General features: G+C 50.5%; 5 protein-coding genes and 1 non-coding gene across 6 annotated transcripts; 3 read left to right on the forward strand and 3 right to left on the reverse strand.

Annotated features, from left to right (window-relative positions):
• The first annotated feature begins 3,438 nt into the window (after positions 1-3,438).
• On the forward strand, positions 3,439-7,289 carry LOC117854450 (nucleobase-ascorbate transporter 2). Its single transcript, XM_034736641.2, has 14 exons — positions 3,439-3,810; positions 3,904-4,001; positions 4,117-4,293; positions 4,377-4,477; positions 4,623-4,698; positions 4,816-4,875; positions 4,974-5,158; positions 5,566-5,662; positions 5,755-5,841; positions 5,931-5,989; positions 6,079-6,170; positions 6,271-6,348; positions 6,452-6,612; positions 6,837-7,289. The coding sequence occupies exons 1-14, from the start codon at positions 3,720-3,722 to the stop codon at positions 7,047-7,049; spliced, it is 1,575 nt and encodes a 524-aa protein (XP_034592532.1). The 5' UTR covers positions 3,439-3,719; the 3' UTR covers positions 7,050-7,289.
• A 2,515-nt stretch (positions 7,290-9,804) lies between these two features.
• Positions 9,805-10,750, forward strand: LOC117856974 (uncharacterized). The gene is made up of 2 exons (XM_034739433.2): positions 9,805-10,271; positions 10,393-10,750. The coding sequence occupies exons 1-2, from the start codon at positions 10,134-10,136 to the stop codon at positions 10,534-10,536; spliced, it is 282 nt and encodes a 93-aa protein (XP_034595324.1). The 5' UTR covers positions 9,805-10,133; the 3' UTR covers positions 10,537-10,750.
• A 158-nt stretch (positions 10,751-10,908) lies between these two features.
• TRNAY-GUA (transfer RNA tyrosine (anticodon GUA)) lies at positions 10,909-10,994 on the reverse strand. Its single transcript is given in 2 exon segments — positions 10,909-10,944; positions 10,958-10,994. It is a non-coding gene; the product is annotated as a tRNA-Tyr (tRNA).
• A 205-nt stretch (positions 10,995-11,199) lies between these two features.
• On the forward strand, positions 11,200-14,407 carry LOC117856970 (rop guanine nucleotide exchange factor 9). The gene is made up of 8 exons (XM_034739429.2): positions 11,200-11,928; positions 12,068-12,307; positions 12,393-12,509; positions 12,596-12,750; positions 12,831-12,905; positions 13,014-13,283; positions 13,365-13,685; positions 13,786-14,407. The coding sequence occupies exons 2-8, from the start codon at positions 12,079-12,081 to the stop codon at positions 14,194-14,196; spliced, it is 1,578 nt and encodes a 525-aa protein (XP_034595320.1). The 5' UTR covers positions 11,200-11,928; positions 12,068-12,078; the 3' UTR covers positions 14,197-14,407.
• A 320-nt stretch (positions 14,408-14,727) lies between these two features.
• On the reverse strand, positions 14,728-19,677 carry LOC117856971 (aspartate aminotransferase, cytoplasmic). The gene is made up of 12 exons (XM_034739431.2): positions 19,420-19,677; positions 19,167-19,238; positions 19,003-19,064; positions 18,343-18,426; positions 18,031-18,130; positions 17,828-17,948; positions 17,483-17,646; positions 17,237-17,374; positions 16,496-16,617; positions 16,296-16,390; positions 15,328-15,448; positions 14,728-15,017 (listed from the first exon to the last, which is right to left on the reverse strand). The coding sequence occupies exons 1-12, from the start codon at positions 19,636-19,638 to the stop codon at positions 14,933-14,935; spliced, it is 1,383 nt and encodes a 460-aa protein (XP_034595322.1). The 5' UTR covers positions 19,639-19,677; the 3' UTR covers positions 14,728-14,932.
• A 478-nt stretch (positions 19,678-20,155) lies between these two features.
• LOC117856969 (homeobox-leucine zipper protein ROC9) lies at positions 20,156-24,646 on the reverse strand. The gene is made up of 10 exons (XM_034739428.2): positions 23,703-24,646; positions 23,274-23,530; positions 22,858-22,975; positions 22,570-22,749; positions 22,072-22,473; positions 21,855-21,956; positions 21,562-21,780; positions 21,281-21,455; positions 20,820-21,193; positions 20,156-20,725 (listed from the first exon to the last, which is right to left on the reverse strand). Exons 1-10 carry the CDS (start codon positions 23,916-23,918, stop codon positions 20,315-20,317), a joined length of 2,454 nt encoding a protein of 817 aa, XP_034595319.1. The 5' UTR covers positions 23,919-24,646; the 3' UTR covers positions 20,156-20,314.
• Positions 24,647-24,735: the final 89 nt, after the last annotated feature.

A 24,735-nucleotide genomic window follows, 5' to 3' on the forward strand; every position in this document is an offset into this window, starting at 1 on the left:
GGTTTTTACCGGCTCCGGCTCCAACTGGCAATTTAAGCAACACTATTCACTGAAGCTACTTTCATATCTCTCCTCCCCTTCCCTCTCACAAATTGGCAAGGAGTACGAGGAGGAGCCACAATTATGGCTCCGGCTCCTCTGCCCCCACCCCCCATGCTACAGTGGCAACTACAGCCGGCAGTTATGTATTTTTGCCTAAGTGTTTTTTTTCTTTAATCCTTCCTAAAATCCTGTCACGTCGAATGTTTAGATAGTAATTAGTAGTATTAAAAAGTATTAAACATAGGCTAATTACAAAACCAATTGCTCTAATTAGTTCATAATTTGACAATGTGATGCTACAATAAACATGTGCTAATGATGGATTAATTAGACTTAATAGATTCGTCTCGTGAATTAGTCTTCCTCTGTGTAATTAGTTTTATAATTAGCCCACGTTTAGTCCTAATTAGCTTTCGAATATTCAATGTGATATTAACTTTAGTCCGGACTAAATATCCAAACACTTCCTCTAAATTAATTGCTCTGTGCCGATGGAATGTTTGGATTTCACAATTGATAACTATTCACATAGATGGTAGCGCGCCATCCCTCAAGTGTTCATCGCTCTGCGCCCCTGCCATGTCACGATTCGCTCGGCTGGTATTACGATTTCACATTAACATCGCTCGATCAGTGTCGCCTCAATCATCATCTCCATATGGTGTTTCAGGGCTCTTGTCACTCACGCAGTCTGCATTTCTGCATACGCAGTAACTGAGACTCTGAGTACTGACGGGCAACACGCAGGGAACAGTGCTGTGGATGTACAATTCTCAGCTCTGCATCCTGCTGTTAATGGGCAGCACAGCACTCATTGGAACAGACGAACAGTGGCGGTGGATGTACGGAACCCCGCCCGTCGCGCCCAGTGCGTCCGTGTACGTCACCGACCCTTGAACGACATCAGACATCCAGGCCCGGCTCTAGAGGAGGGGCAGGCCGTGCGATGACCGGGGATCCATGGAGCAAGACCATATAGTTAATTAATACGTATAATTTATTATTTGGCAGTAGTCCATCACAAAGCAGCTCATGCCGTAGGTAACTCTTTCTTTCGGTCCTATTCCACGTAACCTGATCCATCGAGCGGAGGGTAGACCGTAGGCGACGTTTCGTTTGATCATTTTCTGCCGCCGCGACTCTGCCTGCCCATCGACATGCTGTTGAGGAGAGGAGACGCCCGCGCCGATTCGATTAGCTCCTCACCCGACGAGGCGGCGACCGGACACCGATCCGATTCGCTCGTCACAGTAAGCAACACACTTTCCAATTTTTTTATTTATTTTTTCTGTGCTATGCTTATACCGATTGTGCTAGGGTTAAAATTTCTAATTCAATGTATTTATTTGAATACGATAGATGTTGCCTAAGAAATATTTATTGGGTGCTCAAAAAAGAAAAAAAAAAGAAAATAAGAAGATCAGTCCGTAGAATCGCAGAGATGCTCTACATAAGTTTTTTTTTTCAAGAGCCTATTTTTTAATAATTAGTTCTAACAGTTCCTTATCTTCTTGCTCGCCTAAAAGAGCTCTTAAACTTATAGAGCCGGCCCTGCAGATATCACCCACCTCGAATTCACGGCCACATCGACGCTCGCTTGCAACCCAAACGGTCAGCAGTCAGCGGCTACGGCTGACGAGCTACCGGGACTGAAGCGACCACCGTCGCCACCCACCGGCAACGAGACCACCGCCTCTGCGGCGCCCTGCAGCTCATTACTACCGACCGGGCCGACGGGGGCACCCATGCCATGAATTCACCACAGTGCAGCTGCAGCACACCGCCGTAGATCTGGCGGGGCAGGCACTTGCAGTTGCAGGGGCTTTTTTTTCCCGTTGGCCTCTCGGCGCATCAGGCCGCAGTAACCACAATCCTACCGCTGGCGGGACCCCGCGAAAAAGAACAGTGCCCGCGAGAAAACTGTAGCCTCTGTCTCGCGAGCTGTAAAATAAGGCCCTGTTTAGTTCCTTAAATTCCTAACTTTATCATTATTCAAAAAGAAGATTCCTCATCACATCAAAATTACGATACATGCATGGAGTACTAAATGTAAACGAAATCAAAAATTAATTGCACATTTTTGTTGTACTTTGCGAGACGAATCTTTTAAGTCTAATTAGTCAATATTTGGACAATAATTCACAAATACAAACGAAATGCTACAGTGTACTACAATGCTACAACAGTAATTTTGCAACTCCAAGTTGGACAAAAGGCCTAAATTGCTTGGGGGGAGCCTTTCACGTCGCTGAAGACCATGGCACGGCCGGCAGGTGTTTTACGGCAGCCGCAGCCAGCAGAGGCGCCGGCGTCGCGGCGGGCGCTGCGTGGGTGCGTGGCGTGGGTCTCCGTGCGGTCAGGGCGCCAGAGGCAGGCATCTCTCAGATCGCTGCCCCGCGCGGGCCCCATTGGGGGAAGCCGTACAGCCGTCGTCTTGCTTCGCTCGCCCCACGAGGCCACGATGAATTCCAGCGGTTCCGACCACCCGCACGGCGAGGCGGCGAGCGGCGCCCAACGGTAACTTTGCTGCGCTGCCCGGTTGCGCCCCGGCTCGGACTGCGAGTCCGGCAGGCGGGATGGGGACACGCGCTGACGTGCACCGCTTGATTTGAGGGCCGGGGGAAAGGGCAAAACAACAACTATCCTCTGGTCTTGGACCAGGGCCGTCAGGTGACGCTGTGGATATCTAATTGGAGCAATTGTCCCATCGGTTGGCCGCAATCGGGAAAAATGTACGGACAGTGCCCAATCCATTTTTATAAGAATTGTATAGTGCCAAGTAGAGATTTTGTGGTTATTTTTTTTAAAAAAAAGAGATTTTGTGGTTGATCGTGGTTATTCAAAGGGAAAGAATGGGTGAAAGTGAAAAGAGCTAGTACTTAGTATGTGTCTCGTATGTACACTACTGACTTTTTTTGTTGAAATTGTACACTACTAACTTAATTTGAATATGATAGATACTATGCTAAAAAATGATATCTGGGATGAATAAGATCTGAAAAAAATAGTTAGTAGCTTTAATCAGGAGATTCCCAGACGTTGAAGAAGGAAAGGAAAACCCAACAACAGCAGTCAAACAGTCATGCGAGCAAAACAGTAGTCTACTAGCTGTCTAGCCGAGCACGAGGTGTCGAGGTGGAGAACAGGGGAACCGTACGGGACCGAGGAGGGGCAATTCGGTCACAGCAAAAAAGCCAACGGCCAGTTCCCCGAGAGGAGGGAACAACACTTCGAAGGCGAGAAAGCATTAAACCCCGCCTCAACAGCTAAAACCCAGCCCAACGATAAAAGGCCAGCCAGGAAAGAAAAAGGCTGGCAGCGCCATGACATAGAGAAGAGGCCGGCCGGCGACCAGTACTTGCCACGGCTACTAGACGCCGCCCCCGCCCCCCCCCCCCCCCCCCCCCCCCCCCCGCCGCAAAGCTAACAGATTTCGTCCTGGTGCTCGCCAGCAACGGGCGGCGGTTGCCGGTGGAGACGTTTCATCTCTATCTCCCCGCTTGGCTGCTTCTTCTCGCTTTGCCGTGAGAGGCCCAGCGCGCAGGATTTTAAGGCGTGCTGCTGGTGGGTGATTTTAAGCGAAGAGACCGTGTTCTTGGGGGGCCGAGAGACAGAGCTCTCTATCTGTCCTGTTTCCGGGTTCTTTTGGCCGAAGAGGCAGAGCTCGTCGAGGGGAAATGGCGGAGGCGAAGCCGGAGGAGATCAGCCATCCGCCCATGGAGCAGCTCCAGGGGTTTGAGTACTGCATAGACTCCAACCCTCCCTGGGGTGCGTATCCAAGCTATGAGTTGAAAAGGCTTCACATTCCGGTTGGGATTCCGCTCTCTGAATCTTGTTCTTTTTTTTTTTTTTGCTGTACAGGGGAGGCGATCATACTTGCCTTCCAGCACTACATACTGGCGCTTGGCACGGCGGTGATGATCCCGGCGGTGTTGGTTCCCATGATGGGTGGCGACGATGTGAGTAGTGCCTTGCACTTCTTGATGACCACACCAGCTTCGGTCTCGGTTCTTGGCAGCATCAGCTTTGGTGATGTGACGTTTTGGTGCTTGGGATTGGTGTTGCTGTTTGCAGGGGGACAGGGTGCGGGTGGTGCAGACGCTGCTGTTCGTGACGGGGATAAACACGCTGCTGCAATCCCTCTTCGGGACGCGGCTGCCGACCGTGATCGGCGGCTCCTACGCGTTCGTGATCCCGATAGTGGCCATCATCCAGGACTCGTCGCTCGCGGCGATACCCGATGGCCACGAGGTGAGCGATTGCTCGTGCCTGTTCTGCGATTTCTGATGAGGCGGTGGTTCTGATCTGCTGTTTGTTCATCTGTGATTGAGCAGAGGTTCCTCGAGACCATGAGGGCAATACAGGGGGCACTGATAGTGTCCTCCAGTATCCAGATAATCCTGGGCTACAGCCAACTCTGGGGCATTTTCTCCAGGTGCTTTTTTTTTTCACACTTCATAGGAGTGTTCCAGTGCCCTTGCATTAGAACAGATCGGTGCACAAATGCATACGCATTTCAGTTCAGTATTGACAGTGCCTAGGCTTTGCTGATTGGTGCGGAAATGCATATTCTCTTTCAGATTCTTCAGTCCAGTGGGGATGGCGCCAGTGGTTGCTCTGCTAGGATTTGGCCTTTTCGAAAGAGGATTCCCTGTGGTAACGTTTGCTTTGTCCCCATCTTCATTTCATACTCTCAATCTGTCCACCACGCAAACGTGTATATGTTGATAAGGAATCGTTCGTTCATCCAATTGATGTTTGATACTGCATCAGGTTGGGAGATGCGTTGAGGTCGGTTTGCCGATGCTGATTCTCTTTGTTGTACTCTCTCAGGTTTGACAAACTACTCCAATTACTTCAGTCTTTTATCAATCAAAATTCAGCTTGGGAATTAAGAATATCTAATTTGTGCCTTTTTAATTCTTCCTCAGTATCTGAAGAATATACAAATAAAAGATATTCCCATACTGGAAAGGTTCTCCCTTTTCATCTGTATCGCGTTGGTATGGGCATATGCTCAAATCCTCACTTCAGGTGGTGCCTATAAGAACAGCACTGAGGTCACTCAGATCAACTGCCGCACTGACCGAGCCAATCTGATCTCCTCTGCTCCATGGTTAGTCCCCTTGCTAATCTGATGTTACCAGTGTGCCGTGTAACTGTCAAGATGCTCTATATTCAATCTAGTATAGGTGCTAGGTATATGGTGAACATTTATGTTGGATAGTCGGATTTTGCAAATCTGAATCAATTTTTTGGTCTAGCATTCATTGATACATGTTTTTAGTGACACGAGTGAGACACCTTAGATTGTTTGATGCTTTGAGGGTACTCATGATTATCTAAATCGTACTCATGATTCTTGTTGCTGCTATCAATATAATGTTAGAGTGACAAATTTGGCACCACGAACAACTTAAGTACATCTGTCTCCACTCAAGAAAGATCTTAAGTTGCATTCCTTTTATGAGACAGAATTATTAGAGTTTTTTTTCTGCGCACTGATACATTGACTTGACCCAGGATTAAGATTCCTTACCCACTACAATGGGGGGCACCAACCTTCAACGCTGGCCAATCATTTGGTATGGTGTCTGCCGTTTTGGTCTCACTAGTTGAGGTGATACCCCTAGTTACGTAGTACAGCCTTGGATCCTTTGCTTTGGAACCCAGTAACGACAAATTGACCTTAACAATGTGTCTCTTGGACAGTCCACAGCATCTTACAAAGCTGCTGCTCGTCTTGCAAGTGCGACTCCACCTCCAGCTCATATCCTGAGTAGAGGCATTGGATGGCAGGTAAATACTTTCTTGCACCCATGTTTGTTCTTCTTTTCATGTTCTGTCAGCTGCACAAAACTAAAAAAGATGCTCTGTGGAAACACCAGGGAATCGGCATCCTCCTTGATGGGCTATTTGGAACGGGCACTGGCTCCACTGTCTCAGTGTGAGTGTCTATACCAAAATTTTCATCACTGTGCCTTCACAGATCACTTTTTTCCTCAAGCATTGATACTACCTGGAACACCAATGCAGGGAGAACGTCGGGCTGCTTGGATCGACAAGGATCGGGAGCCGGCGTGTTATACAGATCTCTGCCGGTTTCATGATCTTTTTCTCCATGCTGGGTGAGCCACTGTTTTATCATCTAGCAATTGAATTGTTTGCAGATCATGTCGCCCGAAAAGCAAGAAACACTGTTCCTGACTGTTCATTATCTGTTTGCAGGGAAATTCGGAGCGCTGTTTGCTTCCATCCCATTCACCATCTTCGCAGCCGTGTACTGCGTCTTGTTTGGGCTCGTTGGTTAGTCATCCTGATTCCTGAAACCGTCTGAATATGAGTAATGTGCCGCAGTCTGCGCTTTGGTTATGCCGAGACTGACGCTTTCGCTTTATCTGACTTTCAGCTGCGGTGGGGCTGTCCTTCTTGCAGTTCACTAACATGAACTCCATGCGCAACCTCTTTATCGTGGGCGTCTCCATCTTCCTTGGCCTATCCGTGCCGGAGTACTTTTTCCGGTACACCATGGCTGCTCAGCGTGGTCCTGCGCACACCAAAGCCGGATGGGTTCGTCCCCCTTTACATTACCCTTTGGCTTTTGTTATGGCTCAGCGTGTTATGGCTCGAAGTCAAACAGTACCTGAGATTGGTCTATCATTTGCTCCTAGATAGACAGTGTAGTAAATTGCAGATAGTAAACCACATAGCACTAGTCATTCTGAAATCAGAACTAAGGTTAGGATACTGAACATTGTCGCTAACTTATTTTTTTGTATGACCTGGAATTGCAGTTCAACGACTACATCAACACCATCTTCTCATCGCCGCCAACGGTGGGGCTGATCGTGGCCGTGTTCCTGGACAACACGCTGGAGACCAAGGACGCAGGCAACGACCGGGGCCTGCCGTGGTGGGTGCGGTTCCGGTCGTTCAAGGGGGACAGCAGGAACGAGGAGTTCTATAGCCTGCCGTTCAATCTCAACCGCTTCTTCCCTCCGGCCTAGACCGGGCGGGCGATCTTACCGCCTACCGAGAGTGATGAAAAAGAAAAGGAGGAAGCGGCCGGTCTCTGCTTCTCTGGATGAACTCAGATTGCTGAGCGGAGGGATAGTAGTAGCTGTGTGTAGTAGTAGCTGGCCATTGTTTGATTCGTTGATCTGTAGTTGTTCATGTCTTTAGATCGTTGTTGCCTTGTTGGGAGGTCCCCCAACCCAGTAAAAATGGTTGCCTACCGTTTTACCTCAGATGTGTACATCGTTGTTTCATCCTGTGTCTCCTAACCAAGTGAAAGATGGCGCACGGGCAGAGGGAATCCTATGCGACGGAAGCGACGTCTGAAGGAAAGGCAAGGCAAGGGAGCAAAGCAAACCGTGGTGGACGACGCGCACGCTCCACTGCAGGAGGAGGGGGGACGCTGGACGCACGCGGGGTGCAGCGCCGCCCTGCGGAACGGACGGCTGGGCTGGCCGTCGAGCGCAGGAGCTGGGGCGTGCACCTGACCGGGACAAACGCGCCGTGGTCATGCCTCGCTGGCTCTGGTCGCTGGTGCGCGTGGCTTCCGCCGCCAGCAACCTGACGAGCGGCGCGCGCTAGGGGACGACGGCGTTTGCTTGGTTGTGGCTTCGGAGTTCGGACCGTGGGGCGGGACTACTAGTTTTTTTTATATATACAGGGGTGTTCGGGAGCTAGTGAAACTTTTTATGTCACGTCGGATGTTTGACACTAATTAAGAGTATTAAACATAGTTTAATTATAAAAAAAATTTGCACAACCCCTAGGCTAAATCGAGAGACAAATCTATTAAGTCTAATTAGTCCATGATTTAACAATGTTGTGCTACAGTAACCATTCGCTAATGATGGATTAATTAGGCTTAATAGATTCGTCTTGCGATCTAGCCTAGGAGTTCTGCTATTAGTTTTATAATTAGCATCCGAACATCCAATGTGATAAGGCTAAAGTTTAGCTCATGGTATCCAAATGCCAGCATATATAGGGACTACTAGTTGAGGTCGGCCTGGGCGTGCGGGCTAACTTAGATAAGAACCTAGCTAAGTCCATTAGATTCAAGGGGGTGTTTGGATACCTTTGCTAAACTTTAGTAGCTAAAAGTTGTTAAAGTTTGGTTGCTAAAGTTTAGTCAAGGCTGTTTGGATACCTTTGCTAAACAACATTTAATGAGGTGGATAAAAACATGTTTGCCCTTGATGAATGCTAATCAGGCAAGCAATAATGAGGGGCAAAGGGTGTCCACCCCACCTTTTAGCAAGGTTTAGCAACCAAAAACTTGCTAAAGGGCTAAAGTTTAGCAACCATAGTTTAGCAAACTTTAGCAAGAGTGTTTGGCAAATTTTTTGCTAAAAGTTACTAAACTTTAGCTGCTAAAGTTTAGCAAGGGGTATCCAAACACCTTCAAATCAGAAAATTCAATATTTTATATCAGATTCAACATTTTAGCATATCAGATTTAATAATTTTTTAAAGTTAGATCGACATTTATAAAATACTTGATCCAACATTTTATAAAATATACATTTAATATTTCGGAACACCTATTTCAACATCTTAAAAAAATATAGTCAAAATTTTTTAAACCTACGTCAATATTTTTTACCCATTGTTTCCTCTTCTCCGGTGCCAGCAGGGTAGCAGGCAGGAGGTGCCGGCGGGTGCAGCGGCGGCGGCAGCGGCATGCAAGGTTGGGAGGATGGGTGCATCCAAAGGATGGAATTGTTTTACACGAATCTCAAACAGAAGCCATATAACTAATGGGCTACCGGAAGCCGCGGGGCGCGCGAAGGTTGAATGGGCCGCTGGGCCTGGACAGATAAGGCGATAAGCTAGTGGACCAAAAGGCCGATCCTGGGCTTCCGAAGGCTCATTTGGGCTGAGAGCCTGAGACCAAGATCCCACAACCGTGAAAAAAAAAGGGGGAACGCACGTGCATGTAGCTGTACCCAGAAAAAGGGGGAGCAGCTAGGGAGGGGCACTGCCACTTCGAACTGGCCAGTTGCCCAATTTGAAGATGCAAAATTAATCTTGTAGTACTGTAGCACACTGTAGCGTTTCGAAGATGCAAAATTAATATTGTAGTACTGTAGCACACTGTAGCGTTTCGTTTGTATTTGTGAATTATTGTTCAAATATTGACTAATTAGGCTTAAAAGATTCGTCTCGCAAAGTACAACAAAACTGTGCAATTAGTTTTTGATTTCGTCTACATTTAGTACTCCATGTATGTACCGCAAGTTTGATGTGATGGGAAATCTTCTTTTTACGTAGTGTTAAAGTTAGGAGTTTGGAGGTACTAAACATGACCCTGGTCCAAGCAATGGTTGGCTGCAGCTCGCAACAATTGTATTGCAGTACGTCGTACGCTATAAAAATCGCTACCGGGTACTGGAGCAAAGGATGGACTGCATAGAGTTGGATCAGGACAGGACCGAGCCCTCCTCATCCGAAACACATGCTGCGGATACGGTAGGCCCGGCTGATTATTTTATATATGCGCGAACAGCCCGGAGACCTTTTCCAGCCACGCGCTGACGTGGAGAACTCGCCATGGATAGGGACCAATAGCGTATATAAAAAAAAATTGGCACTAAACAACTTGTCGAACCACACGTTTTCTGTTAAGTTACTCAAAGTTTGAATTACAAGCCCGGGTTATCCAAACCAAATTTCAACCCGGCATAAATACTGGACGTGACGTTGGCCATACCCGACACGGCAAACGATGGAAAGAACGACCGATTAAACCTGTGCCTCAACGGCTCAACCAATGCTTCACCCGGAGCTTACCCAGTTACCCCTGTCCGGCGTTCGCCGCTAGACGAAGACGAACCGGAGCCCCGACCTGGTCGGTCGTTTACACTCGTTGCCCGTAGTCGCTAGCACGTCAGCTTGACGCGGAGGCATGTGGATGGCATCCGTGTCTCCGTCTATATAAGCACGGAGAGGGGGTGGAGGAACACGCAGATCCGCGCACGTCTCTTGAGTCTTCTTCTTCCTTCTCGTCTTCGGATCACACAGCGGTGCGTGCTAGGCGAGACAGCGGGAGCAGAGCAGGGGAGTGGGGCAGGGGCATCATGTTGGAAGGGAAGGCGATGGTGGAGGACACGGACATGCCGGCGAAGATGCAGGCGCAGGCGATGGCGGCGGCGTCCAGGGCCCTCGACCGCTTCGACGTCCTCGACTGCCGGAGCATCGCGGCCCACATCAAGAAGGTACCCATCCCATCCCCGTCCTCATCTCTCTGTTCTGGAAGACGGTCGCTGCAAGGTGAGATCTGCGCTTTCCCAGAGGAAAAAAAAACGTGCTCAACTGCTGGATTTGGGTGGGCTGCAGGAGTTTGACACGATCCATGGACCGGGATGGCAATGCGTGGTGGGCTCCAGCTTCGGCTGCTACTTCACGCACAGCAAGGGGAGCTTCATCTACTTCCGGCTCGAGTCGCTCAGGTTCCTCGTCTTCAAAGGGGCGGCAGCATAGCAAAGCAGGCTGGTAACATCACGGCCAGGAAAATCAGATGCACCGTGCTATTTTCTCCTCCGGCTTTTGTGGAGGGCGACTAGGTGGCGCCGCAGCCGGCACGGCGGATGGCGTGTGCGTGCGTATGTGAAATTAGTTGGGTGTATACGGTAGTAGATGTAACATTGAGCAAGAATGCAAACAGTGGAATTCATCTCTGGTCAAATTGCTTTTATGTACGAAATCCAAATGGATGGATGCTAGTGATGTGTAAATCGAAACTTGAAAACTGGGGACAATTTTAATCCATTATTAGCAGCGAATGAGGTCGCAGGATCAGAGCTGGTGGTCACCTTATCCTTCAAACGGCCAAAAAAAATTGCACCGAAAATATCCGACCTGCCGGATTCGAACCAGCGACCTAAGGATTCATCTGCAGACACTACAGTCCTCCGCTCTACCAACTGAGCTAAGGTCGGATGCGTATGAAAACTTTTAAAAATATTTAACTAATTAATATAACAACACATGCATCCCACTCGCTCAAATAGTCAAATGTCAACGAAACAGCATTATCCATAGTGTGTGTTACGGCAGTTCGCAATGTCATCCAGGTCTTTGATCCACTATTGCATTGTGATAGCATCAGTGATCATTCAGCTTCAGCATTTGCAGTGTATATGATGTATCCATGTAGGCGCAAAGTTTGATCCACCGACGACAGTGACGTGAACATATATTGATGGCGTTATTGGTACCTGCAACTGAGGCTATTCAATGGAAGCGTACGATCTTGCTAAACTGTTGGCTTCTGTTGCAGCAAGCCAGCAACTGTTACGTGAAGAGATCACACATTCCAGAAAGGCGAGGTTGACCAGATTGTCTCTCTGCTCTCCCATGGTACCTCAGTTTCTCGCCACAACAGTTGCTTCATCCAGGGACATAAAAGGATAGCATGTGCTTGCGTTCAATGAGAGAACCACAAGGAGACCGTGCTTTGTATGCATGGTTGTACAAAGGAGACCAGACGGCGCATCGATGCGGCAAGATGAGTGAGTGAGAGGGCTTTCGTCTTCTTCGTCTAGCTCCATCCAACCCCACTCCTGGACCGTTCAATAAGAGAAGCACTAGTAGGGAGGGACAGAGGCTAAGAATGGCAGGCGCTTTCTAATAATAAAGCGAGTGCCACTCCCTAATTATACTCCTCTCTTCCCCTTCGCCACCGGCCCGGGGCCTCCCCTTTTCGGACAGGATAGATGACGATCCATCGAAACCGATTCATGGATTGCCGAGACCCACAGGAATCGTCCATTATTCGAAGCTAATCATTCCGGCGCACAATCTTGGCTAGCTCATCCTTTTCCGGCGACACACGCGCTCCGCTCGAGGCCCCGAAAGCTGCACCCTTTACAGGTACGACGGCATCATGGTGATCCCTCCCTCCCTCCCTCCCTTTCTATGGCCCGCCGTCGAGCGAGTCCTTTTGTTGCCGCTGTCATGGGGCTGCCGCCGGGTATATGATGGAGTGCCGGCTGTGGCGTCAACGCGGCAGATCGATCGTGCATGGCGGCGAGCGCCGGGGCGCAGCTGGAGCGGCGGAGCTCGGTGCGGCGGTCGCAGAGCATGGTGCAGGAGGAGGACCGGGGCCAGCCGGCCGACGACGAGCTCATGTTCCGGAGCCAGGGGTCCAACACGGAGCCGTCGGGCGAGCCGCTCAAGATCGGCGCCGTGCTCGAGAAGGACAGCGGCGCGCCCAAGTCGCGCCTCGCCGAGCAGAGCGGGGGACCTTCCGGTAAGTCGAGATCGCTTGGGTCGGTGCGTCGAGCCGGTCGCGTTGCCGGTTTTGACGAGGCGTCAGGTGGTGGCGTTGCGTGCAGAGATGGACCAGATGAAGGAGAAGTTCGCCAAGCTGCTGCTCGGGGAGGACATGTCCGGGTCCGGGAAAGGGGTGCCCTCCGCGCTCGCCCTCTCCAACGCCGTCACCAACCTCGCAGGTGACTTGGCAAAGTAGTATTGCGATCTCATGTCGAAACCGGAAAACTCACTGCGAAGAGCACGATCTTTTTTCATTCACCTGAAGCCTCTGTCTTCGGCGAGCAACGGAAGCTGGAGCCCATGGCGCCGGACAGGAAGGCGAGGTGGAAGAGAGAGGTCGGCTGGCTTCTCTCCGTTGCCGATCACATCGTCGAGTTCGTCGCCAAGAAACAAGTCCTGGACAACGGCACCGAAATGGAGGTTCAACCACCACCCGCATTGCCATTCCCAGATCGAGCTTCTTCCACTCCGGTTCTAACACTCTGTTCTGCTCGTCGCAGGTGATGGGGACGCAGCAGAGACGGGATCTCCAGGCGAACATCCCGGCGCTGCGCAAACTCGATACGATGCTTCTCGTGAGCACAGTCCACGCGTGCCATGTTTCAATCGCTACAACTCAGTGTGGAGCACGCATTTTCTGAAAGAAAGTCTGATGCAACGAGTTGTTGTTTGACCGTGGTCAGGATTACCTGGACAACTTCAAGGAGCGCAAAGAGTTCTGGTACGTGAAGCGCGACTCGTGTTCGGAGAGCGAGAACGAGGAGAGGTCTGACGAGAAGTGGTGGATCCCGATCGTGAAGGTGCCCCCCGCCGGGCTGTCCAAGACCTCCAGAGGCTGGCTCCTGCACCAGAAGGAGCTGGTGAACCAGGTGCTCAAGGCGGCCATGGCCATCAACGCCAACTGCCTCATGGAGATGAACATCCCGGACACGTACATAGACACGCTCCCCAAGGTACATGATCAGCGATGCGCAAATAGAACAACATATGAATTGAATCTTTTCTGAAACAAACCTTTTTCGTGGCTGTGGCAGAACGGGAGGGCCAGCCTCGGGGACGCGCTGTACCGGATCATCACGGACGTGGAGTTCGACCCGGACGACTTCCTGTCGACGGTGGACCTGACGTCGGAGCACAAGATCCTGGACCTCAAGGACCGGATCGAGGCGTCGGTCATCATCTGGAACCGCAAGGTGCACAACAAGGACGGCAAGTCCTCGTGGGGCTCCGCCGTCAGCCAGGAGAAGAGGGAGCAGTTCGAGGAGCGGGCGCAGACGCTGCTGCTCATCATCAAGCACAGGTTCCCCGGCATCCCGCAGTCCACGCTCGACATCGCCAAGATCCAAGAGAACAGGGTGAGCATGCTGGCGCTTTGTGTGTGCTGGTCCTGGTGGTAATCTCTTGCAGGTCTTGTGTACTAACACACACACACATCGCCGTGTCCACTATTATTAGGACGTCGGGTTCGCGCTGCTGGAGAGCTACTCCAGGGTGCTGGAGAGCCTGGCGTTCAACGTCATGTCCCGGATAGAGGACGTCATCCAGGCCGACAACCTCGCGAGGGAGAAGGCCAAGAGGGACGCGCCGCCACCGGCGGAGGACGCCGCCGCCGCCGCCGGACGCCGTGACCCCCAGGAGGTCGGCGAGGACGCGAGCGGGACGACCCTGCTGGACTTCATGGGCTGGACCGGGGACTCGGAGGGGAGGAACGACGACTGCTCGCCCCCGCCGCCGCCGGAGCTGCCGGCGGCGCAGGACGACGGCAGGCTGATGAAGCTGCCCAACATCATGACCAACCTGAAGCAGACGTACATGGAGAAGCTGGACTTCCTCAGCGGGAACAGAAGCCCCTCAGGTCGCCATTAGAGACGGCGCGGCACGACACGAGATTTTGCATGTATCGTGTGTGTGGTAGTAGTGTACATAGTATATATTTTGGATCAAACTGGGCTCTATCTTGAGTAGCCCGCCGTGTGGTCTTCCTGATTTTGCAGGCAAGCGACTCCCTCATGTACTATGGTTTAAGGGATTGAACACTGTATCAGAGCCATCAATAAATAGAGAGAATTTAGAGCTACCTGGACCATTCAGTTCACAGATGTGAGATGACGAATAATCAGTGCAAAATACAGAAGCACGGAAATTGTCTCGTCCATTTTCAAGCCATAAACTGAGCCCAAGCGGCACCTTGCAAAGGAACACAAGTGCTGAATACCACGACTATAGACTACTGCAAGCACGGAGTAAATTCTAGCACCATATCTTTATCATTAGCTATCACTCGAGCAAGCAGCAAGAAGTACTAACTAGATAACCGCTGAGCAGAGGAAGCATACAACAGGCAGAGAGCAGCTTCACAAAATTACTATAGGCCGTTGTAGGATAAATACTTGGCACTGATGCAGCAAAAACATTGCATGTGCGTCTTTTTATTAGGAGTTCCCAATGCACGATAATCTTTGAATCCGTCAGTACAAAACTGCCCCAATAAAGAGCCAAACAATGTCTACTGCAAAGGGAAATTACAGGAGGTCTGCCAGTAAATACCACTAGCTGAATCCTCAGGACATTTTATTCATGGAGGAAGAAGATATGCCGCCATTCACTTCAGTTGAGTAACTGCAGCGTGTATGGCATCTGCAAGATGGGGCACAGTCCTCGTGCTCAAACCAGCCATGCTGATCCTCCTGCAAGAAGTTATACATGTTGCCAGTATGGCAGTGTTAGTTGGAATTTCCCTATCAGGGTGGTCAGAGAAACAATTTAGTCAATAGATCAATGTCCAATAGTGCGGATCAAGATTGCTGAATTGTAGTTCACTATTAACACCAAAGTGTCCAAGTGATTTGTAGTTATATTTCTATAAACTATTCAATTAGGATAAGGGGAAATCCAACATTATCGATTGTCAGTAGTATTAGTATTAAGTAGTAACTACACTAAGAAAACAAGAGTACAGCTATAAACTTGTGTAAAAAAATAGAATTAGGCATTTACCCGTCTGATGTCATGTAAATGTGGTATTCTTGTCTCATGAAGGCCACTTGATCGCTATTGAGCCCAGTGAAAGTAAACATCCCGATTTGCTTAATGATGTGGCTCCAATCTCCAGGCGTTCCTGCATGTTACCAACAAGACTTAGAAACTTGTGATGGACTGATAGGGCCAGAAACCTTTTTTATTCGAAGAAAGACAACAGAAAGGAAAAGGACATTGAATAATCACAATTTCTGGACTAGTGCAGAGCAAATGTAACATTTAACCTTTCACTGCATTTTTTTTCTTTGAAAGACCAACAGGAGCACTGCTATGTCATTAAAGAGGAGGCAGCATGAAAATGTCTTACAGGGTTGTGATTACATGAAAGTTGGAAAAACTCTTACAGCAGGGTTGTTACTAAATACTCCCTCTGTTTCAAATTGTAGGTTGTTTTAGCTTTTCTAGGTTCATAGACATCATTATGCATCTAGACAGACTATCTAAATGCATAGCAAAAATTATGCACCTAGAAATACCAAAACGACCTATAATTTGGAACTGGAGGGAGTATCATTATAACTAAGGCACCACTAGCCCGCTGTAAGATTTTCAATTCATAATCTATGAGAACATTCTCAGCACAGATCAACAGTGCACCCCAAATACTTCACATTGATTGATTCAACATGATAAGGTCAGATTCAATTACTTAAATCAAATGAGAAAGTGAGAAAGAGGAAGCTCCGTTATTTTGTAAAATAGTTGTTGACAAGCCAAGAGGATCTTTGTTGCAGCAATAATTACGTATTTGCCAAATAAGCAACAGCATCAATCCAGGGCAAAGAAAGGGCAACCACACCAAGTTGCATAGTTTCAATACAAGATCATGAAAGAAATGCTAAGGGGAAAAAACTGCCAAGTCACTTAGCATAGAACATAATCATACTGCAGACAAAGAGGAGACAGGAGTAGCCAAAAACTAGTACCTCTGGATTTCAGCGCATCAAATAGCTGCTGCCTCATGCTAATTATCCTATCAGCCATGGCCTTCAGTTCCAGAGTCCATTCGTTGAACATCTCACTAAAACATGTAGAAAAATAAATAAATCAATGAACAGTAACTGAGCACATCATATCGTTCTTCGGATCCACCCATAATTATGTCATTGCAAGACAAGAATGTTACCTGTCCTTGAGTATAGTCGCCACGATAGAGGGACCATGAAGAGGAGGGTTTGAATACATAGGCCTAATCACAAGTTTGAGTATACTTTCAACCCTAACAGCCACATCAGCACTTCCACATACCTGAAACATGAATTGCAAATGAATATGACCTTCTGAGGTATAAAAGATTGTTCAGATGTACAATGTACAAAAAGTATCCACTTTCAAAAATTAGGCATAAAAGTCCAACAGTTAAAACTTATAGTAATTAGTAGTCAGATAATTTTGGAACAGATGGAAAGAAACAATTGTCCTCTGTAACATTGATGACTAGTAATTTCCACATCAATGTAATGCTGCAGAGATGCGAAAGAGTTTAATCCTAGCTAAAGGCTAAAATTGTAGTCATCAGTGACTGACAATCTAAACTGTCCACAAGAATATACTTAATTCTTATCTTCCATAATAAAACAGCTAATAACTATATGAACTGGCATATTCAAGTGACATGTAAGAGATAGAGGCAAATTTGAACACCTGCGACAAAATTTTTCATGCACCAACCAATCCTATAGCATTGCTGAGATTTACTTGATTGGAAGTTACATTAATCATCTCCAAAAATGAGGCAAAGATGATTCTGGTCTCTGGGTTACATGTTGTATAATAATCTTTGAACACCAGAGCAAGATGCCAACAACTTGAGTTCAAGACATAGAACTAAGTGAAATCAACAAGAGCTAAAGTGAAGATCTCTTACAATGCTCAAAGCACCAACACGCTCTCCGTACAATCCCATGTTCTTAGCATAGCTCTGAGCCATGAGCAATTCACCACCATCAGCAACAAACATGCGCACTGACTGAGCATCTTTGTCAAGACTTCCACTCGCAAAGCCCTGTCAAGTGAACAAAAATCAACAAATTATATGAATGAAAGGTGACACCAGACAACCAGATGTATTTTTTCAATGTCAATCAATTTCAGATCAGGTTCGTCTACATACTTGGTAAGCACTGTCGAAGAACGGAAGCAACGATTTTGATCTCATGAGCTGCCTAATCTGTTCCCACTGGTCAATGGTAGGATCAACTCCAGTAGGGTTGTGGGCACAAGCATGCAGCAGTACAATTGATCCTAAAGGTGCAGAACTGAGGTCTTCTAAGAGTCCTGTAAAAAACAGATCCTGAATCAATGACACAGCCATGACGCAATTTGCAAATATGAAATATATAATACAGTGTGAAAGTGCCTCGATCTTGTACTTGCATTATTGAAGTATAGTAGCAGGCTTTCAGATCATAGTGGTATTTTTCTTTAAAGACCTAGCAGCATGAAAAATTAAAGTTACCTTTGAAGTCAAGACCACGGGTTGCAGGATCATAGTAGCGGTAGCTCCTAACAGTCAATCCTGATAGGGTGAAGACCTTTGGGTGGTTTCCCCAGGTTGGTTGTGGGATGTAGATAGTGCGCTAGAAGAAATTTGTATGATTTATCATGCACTACAATCAAGTGGAGAAGCAAAATAGAAAGGAGACAGGAGAGTTTCTATACCTCATGATAGTGCCTTGCAAGAAATTCACCTCCCACTCTTAAAGAACCAGTTCCTGATAGGCACTGCACTGTAGTAACCCTATTCTCCTGGATAGCAGGACTGATCCATTTGACAAAAAACACAATCAACTTTCTAAAGTAACCAAAAAACAGAGATGAAACACAACAAGTAGCCAAGTAGGTAGAAATTTTATGTAGTCAGACTTCAACACTAAGAATTCACAGTTGACCCAAAAATATCACCAACGGGAGCAGTTGACCTATAAATATCACCAACGAGAGGAATGGGTAGATAAATCTCACGAAAAATACCTGTCAGCACCAAAGATAAGCTTAGCACTCAGCTTATTGAATTCAGCCAAACCGGTGATTGGTAGGTACTCCTTCACACGTGACCTAGACATAAGAAGAAAATCATGTTTAAGAAACATCTCCAAGATATCGTAAATTTCCACGCTGACAGTTTTTCACACGCAGAAGTGTATAGACACGACCGGAGACCCAAAAAAACAAAACTGAGGTCAATTTTCCAGGTACCTAGATCATCTGCAGAGATACAGTGGTCCAAGTAACGATAAAGGAGTAGAGGGAAAGCGATACACGCAATTGCAAAGTCGACTGAAGAATAATCTTACACAAAAGTACAACAGAGCGGACCCAGTGGTAAGACAGAAAAAGAAAAAAAATTCTAAGATGTAGTAGCTCAAACAGTAGAAACAGAAAAAAAAATACGGTAGAACAGAAAGGTCACCTAAAATTACAGAGCACTGGACATGAGTCAATAATTATTGCGGTTAACGAAAGTATTAGTCAAACTAAGATGCGCATTATCCAGATGTTAGATCCAGTGACTAATTAAATCCATTTTTGTTTTAGTAAACTTGGGAGGACGCAGGAACTTGAAGCCTGAAATTTCAATAATCCCAGAGGCACGATCACATACGGATGATCTGAATTTCACAGAAGACTTACGGATTATTAATCAACATCTGCTCGGCGCGCCTGACAACATTCAGCACGAGGGGCTTCCCTTCCTGCACGGATCAGAACACAAACAGGGGCGTCAAAATCCATCCCCACCAAAAAAGCATAAGGGGCCATAGAAGGTTCACATCAAATCCCCAAACTCCACTCACCTCGGTCCGGTAGGCGCCGACGCCGAGGTTGACCTTCACGGGGCTGGGATCCTTGTTGTACGCGACCGTCACCTACGCCAAGCACCAAACAAGCACCGATCAGGCCGAGCAAACCCACGAGGCCGCGCGATCGCGCCGAAACCAGGCGACCGACACTCCGACAGCGACAGCCGAGCAGTGCGCGAGATCGCCGGGGGAAGAGGAAGGAGGCGGGGAGGCGAGGCGAGGCAAGGCGCGGGGAGAGGGGCCTTACTCCGAGGATGGGGTCTTCGGGGGCCTGCGCGAGGGCGGCGAAGACGGAGGATCCCTGCGACGCCATGGTGGGGAACGATTCGAGGGTGGTAGCGGAGGTGTCTGCTGCTGTTCTTCGTGGGGAGGAAGGCAGCAGGTGCCCCACCAGCGTACTTAACCTTCGGTCGGCGCTGGGCTGCTGCGGCTGTGCCTGCGCCGCGCGCGCGCTAGCAGGGGCCATCCGGTGCGCGGCGCGTGCTCGTGCCTGGCGCGGGGCGGGGGAACCGAGAGCACGGCACAAAGAGGGGACGTGGGGAACGGTGTGCGCGCCTGCGCGATCCGGGTGGCGGCCGCCGGGTCTCGTATAAAACGGCGGGCGCGGGCGCGGCCCGGGGGAGTGACGTGGACGGCTGGTTTCGGGAGCGGCGTACTCGTGGCCGCGCTGTGGCGCCGTGTGCGTGCGCGCCAGTCTTTGTTCGGTGCCGTCTGCTGACGTGGCGGCGTGGAGTCGGCGTGGCAGGATGACATTTTTGTACTTATTTTTTTGGAAGAAAGCGTAACGTGCCGGCAACGGTGAGCTCCATCCTCCACATTATTTGCGGTTTGTTGTTGTGGTGTGTGCCGGCGGCGCATATCTTTGGCGAACCGCAACCGCTGATCCGTGCGCAAGTGGGGCACACGATTGGGAGGTCGACGTCGTGCCCACGGCGGTGCGGCGGCCGTACCTGGAGAAGAAACGGGGGTATTGAGTCGTCACAGGATTCAACATGTTCCAAGTATGTATCTATCACATCCTTTAGCTGCACACGTTTTTTGCAAGTATATGCATGTTCTGTAGGAACCAGCAGACCCTATGCAATTCAACAAGATTTCCACTCGCGCCCGCAGTGTGACATCGTATTTCCGGTAAAGGTAAATCAGCAATCCTCGCACCGCATCGCCTTCTTGATGTTGCCCAGCGCGCACGACGCCAGGCCCGCCACGGCCTCCACGGAGTCCGGCGGAAGCGCATCATCCGCCGTCGGCGACGAGCTGGCCAGCGCCTGGAAAGCCACGGTGACCAGCGACCCGCCCGCCTCTGCCGCCGCCCTGCTCTCCTCCTCCCCCTTCCTCGACGTGATCACCGAGGGCCTGGGCTCCAGGCCGTCCGGCATCACCGCGAAGCCGCACGGCAGCAGGGCCACGCCGCTCGAGTCGTGCCCGTCGATCACCGGCCGCAGGGCCGCCGCGTCGACCGGCGCGTACGCGACGGTGCACTCGCAGGGGTTGGTGCTGCTGTCCTGGAGGATCCACTCGCTGCCCTGCTCTCCCGCGGGTGATCTCGCGGCCTGGCATTTCAGAGAAAGAGTAGCATCTGACTGACATGAGATGACATGACCGGTTGTGGTTGGTTCATTCCGTCTGAGACGAGCTGAAACTTACGTATGCCGTGACGCAGTTGCGGCGGTCCTTCCCCTTCGCCACGCTGGCGCAGCTCTGAACGGGTCGCCCGGGCGGCAGCATCACGTCCCACTCGTGGCGCCGCGACTCGTCCCTGAGGAAGTCGAAGAGAGCCGCCGGGTTCACCGGCAGCCACGCCGACAGCACGGCGCACGCGATCAGCCCCCGCGGTTCGCCAGGGTCGCCGATGTTCCTCCGCGACGTCATCCGGACGCCGTCGCCCTGGCCGCCGCCGCGGTTCGACGCCGGTCGGCTCCACGCCAGGTCCCGCGATCCGCCGATGACGCGGCACAGGCTCGATGTCATCCGGTGCGCCAGCTTCAGGACGCTCCTCCTGCCCGCCGGTGTGGCGACGCCTGCACGAGCGATCCCGTGATTTCAATCAAGTTGGCCGTCGCCCATCGACCATGCTGGACGATTTTAGCAACGGGGTTTCCTTTTACCGCTCGAGTCCCTTGCCGGAATGTTGGTCGCCACCGAGAAGACCATCCGCTCGCACTGGAGCTGGAGCGCCGCCACCCAGCGCCTCGCGCCGAACGCCAGGCCGCTCGCGGCCGCTGACCGATACATGGACGGAACCGCGGCGTTGCGGCATGTGGCGTGCTCCACCCAGGTCACCTGGTTCGCACACGAACAGATGAACCCTTAGCACTTCTTCCACGGTGCAATTCGGTTGGAACGGCCAGTGATTCCGTCACCATGTCGTGTTATGGGATCGCGTTACCTTGCAGCGGCCGTTGCTCTGCTCTTCTACGACGCACCCCGAGGGCTTCTTCAAGCACTTGCAAGCCGTCGACGACGTCGTCTGTGCTTCCGGTTCAACGTCGTCGACGGAGACATCGACCATGGCCCATTTGTCAGCAGTAAGCTTCTTGCAGTGACGAAGGAAGTTGAACTCCCTTGTTGGTACCAGCGGTGTCAGCGTCTGGACCTCTGCGAACATCTGAGGCCATCAATCGGTCAGAATTTAGATAGATGGTTCCTCGATCAGGAGGAGATTAGAACGTCTTGGATTACCAATTGCACGACGCCGTCTTGGTCATCGTTCTCGATTACTTGGATCACACCCAGCGTCGCGGCCTTCGAGATCATGGTAGGAAATAGCATCATCCATTGGTTCTGCACGAAAAGAAATCAGAGTCGAAATTTCAGTGATCAAGTGTACTGTGTACAAGTCACTGTCTCAACACACTCTCAGAGTAACGAAAAGGCTATGCGAAGACTGCTGATATACCACATCCATGAAAGCATTCACGAGCCGCGTCGTGTCGAGGTAAACAACACCGGTTTCCCTTGACGCCTCAACAGACCACCCGGGCCGCTGGTCGCCGGGAACGTCGCCGCGCTGGAACAGCCGCGCGTACTCGTCGTAGTCCAGGACGTCGCGGCCGGTCTCGGCGCTGCGCACCCAGAGCGGCTCCCCGGAGGAGCACATCGTCGCCAGCTCGTGCAGCGCGCGGCCGGCCAGCTCCAGGATACTCGTCTTGTCGCGCCCCAAGAGGCCACCGCCGTGGACGTCCCCTTCGACTGAGCTCCTGCTCTTGATTTGGATGGCCTGCGCGGAGCACGACGGCGAGGCCGGGGAGGCGACCGCATCGGTGGTGGTGTTTCCCGGCGTCCCGCGCAGCCTCTCTATCTGAATAGTTTGCACCGTGTCGATGTCAGTTTGCATCCACGCACACACAGACACAGCAGAGGCGAAAGAGTTGGTGACTTGGTGGCGCATGCGGACCTCGGCTTTGAGCTTGGCGTTCTCCAGCCGGAGCTGCTGCTCTTCGGTGCTCGCGGCGGCGGCGCCACAGCCTGGACAGCGTGGCGATTTCTTGACGAGCTCTCGCATGGCGCGGTTCTCCTCCTGGAGCTTCTCCATCTCGGACTTGAGCAGCGAGTTCTCGTGCCGCTCCTGGGTTGCCTGAACAGATTGAGCCGCGAGTTAACCAAGTACCCGTTCGGATCCTTGGGATCAGTCTGCTTGCAGAACATGTGTAATCAGAGGCGCAGCATGCATGTCTACGGTTACCTTGATCTGAGTTCGCCGGTTCTGGAACCAGAACTTGACTTGGCGTGCAGAGAGGCCGAGCTCCTGGCTGAGCTGCTGCCGCTGCTTCTCGTCTGGATGCGGGGACTCTCTGAATACCCTGGCCATTCGATCATTCAGAAGAACACCTCAGCTTAGCACTAATCTGCTACCTCATATAAAAAAAATTGCTACGAAGCCCCAAAGAGTGAACTATACTGCTACTGGGCTCGCTTCTCTTCTCCTGGGCTTTTGGACCTGTGTAGCCCATGGCCTTGTCAGGCCGGCCCAAGAAACACGCGCGCATAGGAAACCCTCGTCGTGTTGGGCATGCACGCGCACACGCCATGGGAGAAATTTCAACACGAGCAACGTGCCAACGTGCATCGCGACCATGAAGAACGAGAACGAGAACTCACGCCTCCATGGCCTTGATCTGCTCAGCGGTGTGCCTGTGGTAGCTCTTCCTCCTCTTGTTGCCACCCCCGTCTCCATGGCCCGCTGCTTCTTCCCCGCCGGACCACGCACCGCCGGACTGGCTCCCCGGCCCCGTGTTCTCGCTGCTGATCTCCGCCGCCTCACCTTGCCGTAGTCTGATCCCGCCATCGCCCTCGTCGCCTGCCTCCACTCCCTCTCCACCAGACGCCGCCGGTTCGTTCCGGCCAAAGGCAACCGCCTGCACGTACAAGCACAGCGAAAAAACAAAACGACATGTCAAGAAGATGCCACAAGTCATGCGTGTTCCGAACGCCCATGAACGCACGCACGAACGGTTTGTGCTGCCATGCTCTGTTGCTCTGTTTTTTGTGAGAGAAGATGGAGAGAGCAGTCGATCGGCGGCGACGGACAAGCGAGAGGGAGAGCGCCGGAGCCGGGAAGAAGTCCTGGGTGCGGGGTGGTGGTCGACTGGATCCCATTTGCCCGGCGCTGGAGCAGAGCTCGCCTTGCTGCTGGCCGGAGGCCGCCAATGATGCCCGGAAGCCTATGGCTAGAGCACGGGAATTGAATAACTGGTGGATTTCAAGCTTGAAAGCCCTTGTTTTTGCAGGCTTGAGGGTTGGCATGAAGGGGAAGGGAACAAAGAAGAATTACGTGCGAGATCTGCAGGATGCTTTACTAACTGAAGTTCTAAAGCTAATAGGCCGATAACAAGATGGTGTCTGCGTGCCGGGAGAGGCCAGCGGACAGGCAGTTAGGGATTGAACGGTAGTTGTGCGCGCGGGGCGTGCAGTGCAGCCGACGACGGTGCTGATCTTGAATGGGATGACGATGTAATAAGCTCATTCCAGTGTGGCTCTGCCTCTACTCTGCTCATGCCTTGCGCCTAGAGCGAACTATTGCTCGGTGTCGCGCCGTCGTGGCTTTGGACATTGATCAGCAACCTCGAAGAATCCCACCACCTGCTCTCTGCTGCGGTAACGACAAGGTAGCTGCATGACGACGTATCTAGTTGACAAAATGGACACGCTCGTGTGCCTTTTCGCTGCTCTTGTACAAAGCTCAAAAACACACGTAACTGCCAGTGGCCAATTGGACATCTTCCCGGTGCTAGTAATCTCTTTTCCTAACTATACGACTAAACGAATAATTTGACACATGTTTCAAAGAATGCCGAGGACCTACTAATAATAAATTGGGTGTTTCGATAACCGGTTGCTAAACGTGTCAAATCGGAGTTCGGATGCTAATTAGGAGGACTAAATATAAACTAATTGCAGAACCCCTAGGTTAATTCGCGAGACAAATCTATTCAGGCTAATTAATCCATCATTAGCAAATGGTTACTGTAGCACCGCATTGTCAAATCATGGACTAATTAGGCTTAATAGATTTATCTCGCGAATTAGACTCCATCTGTGCAATTAGTTTTATAATTAGTCT

This window comes from Setaria viridis, chromosome 5 (genome assembly GCF_005286985.2).
Source record: "Setaria viridis chromosome 5, Setaria_viridis_v4.0, whole genome shotgun sequence".
NCBI lineage: Eukaryota > Viridiplantae > Streptophyta > Magnoliopsida > Poales > Poaceae > Setaria > Setaria viridis.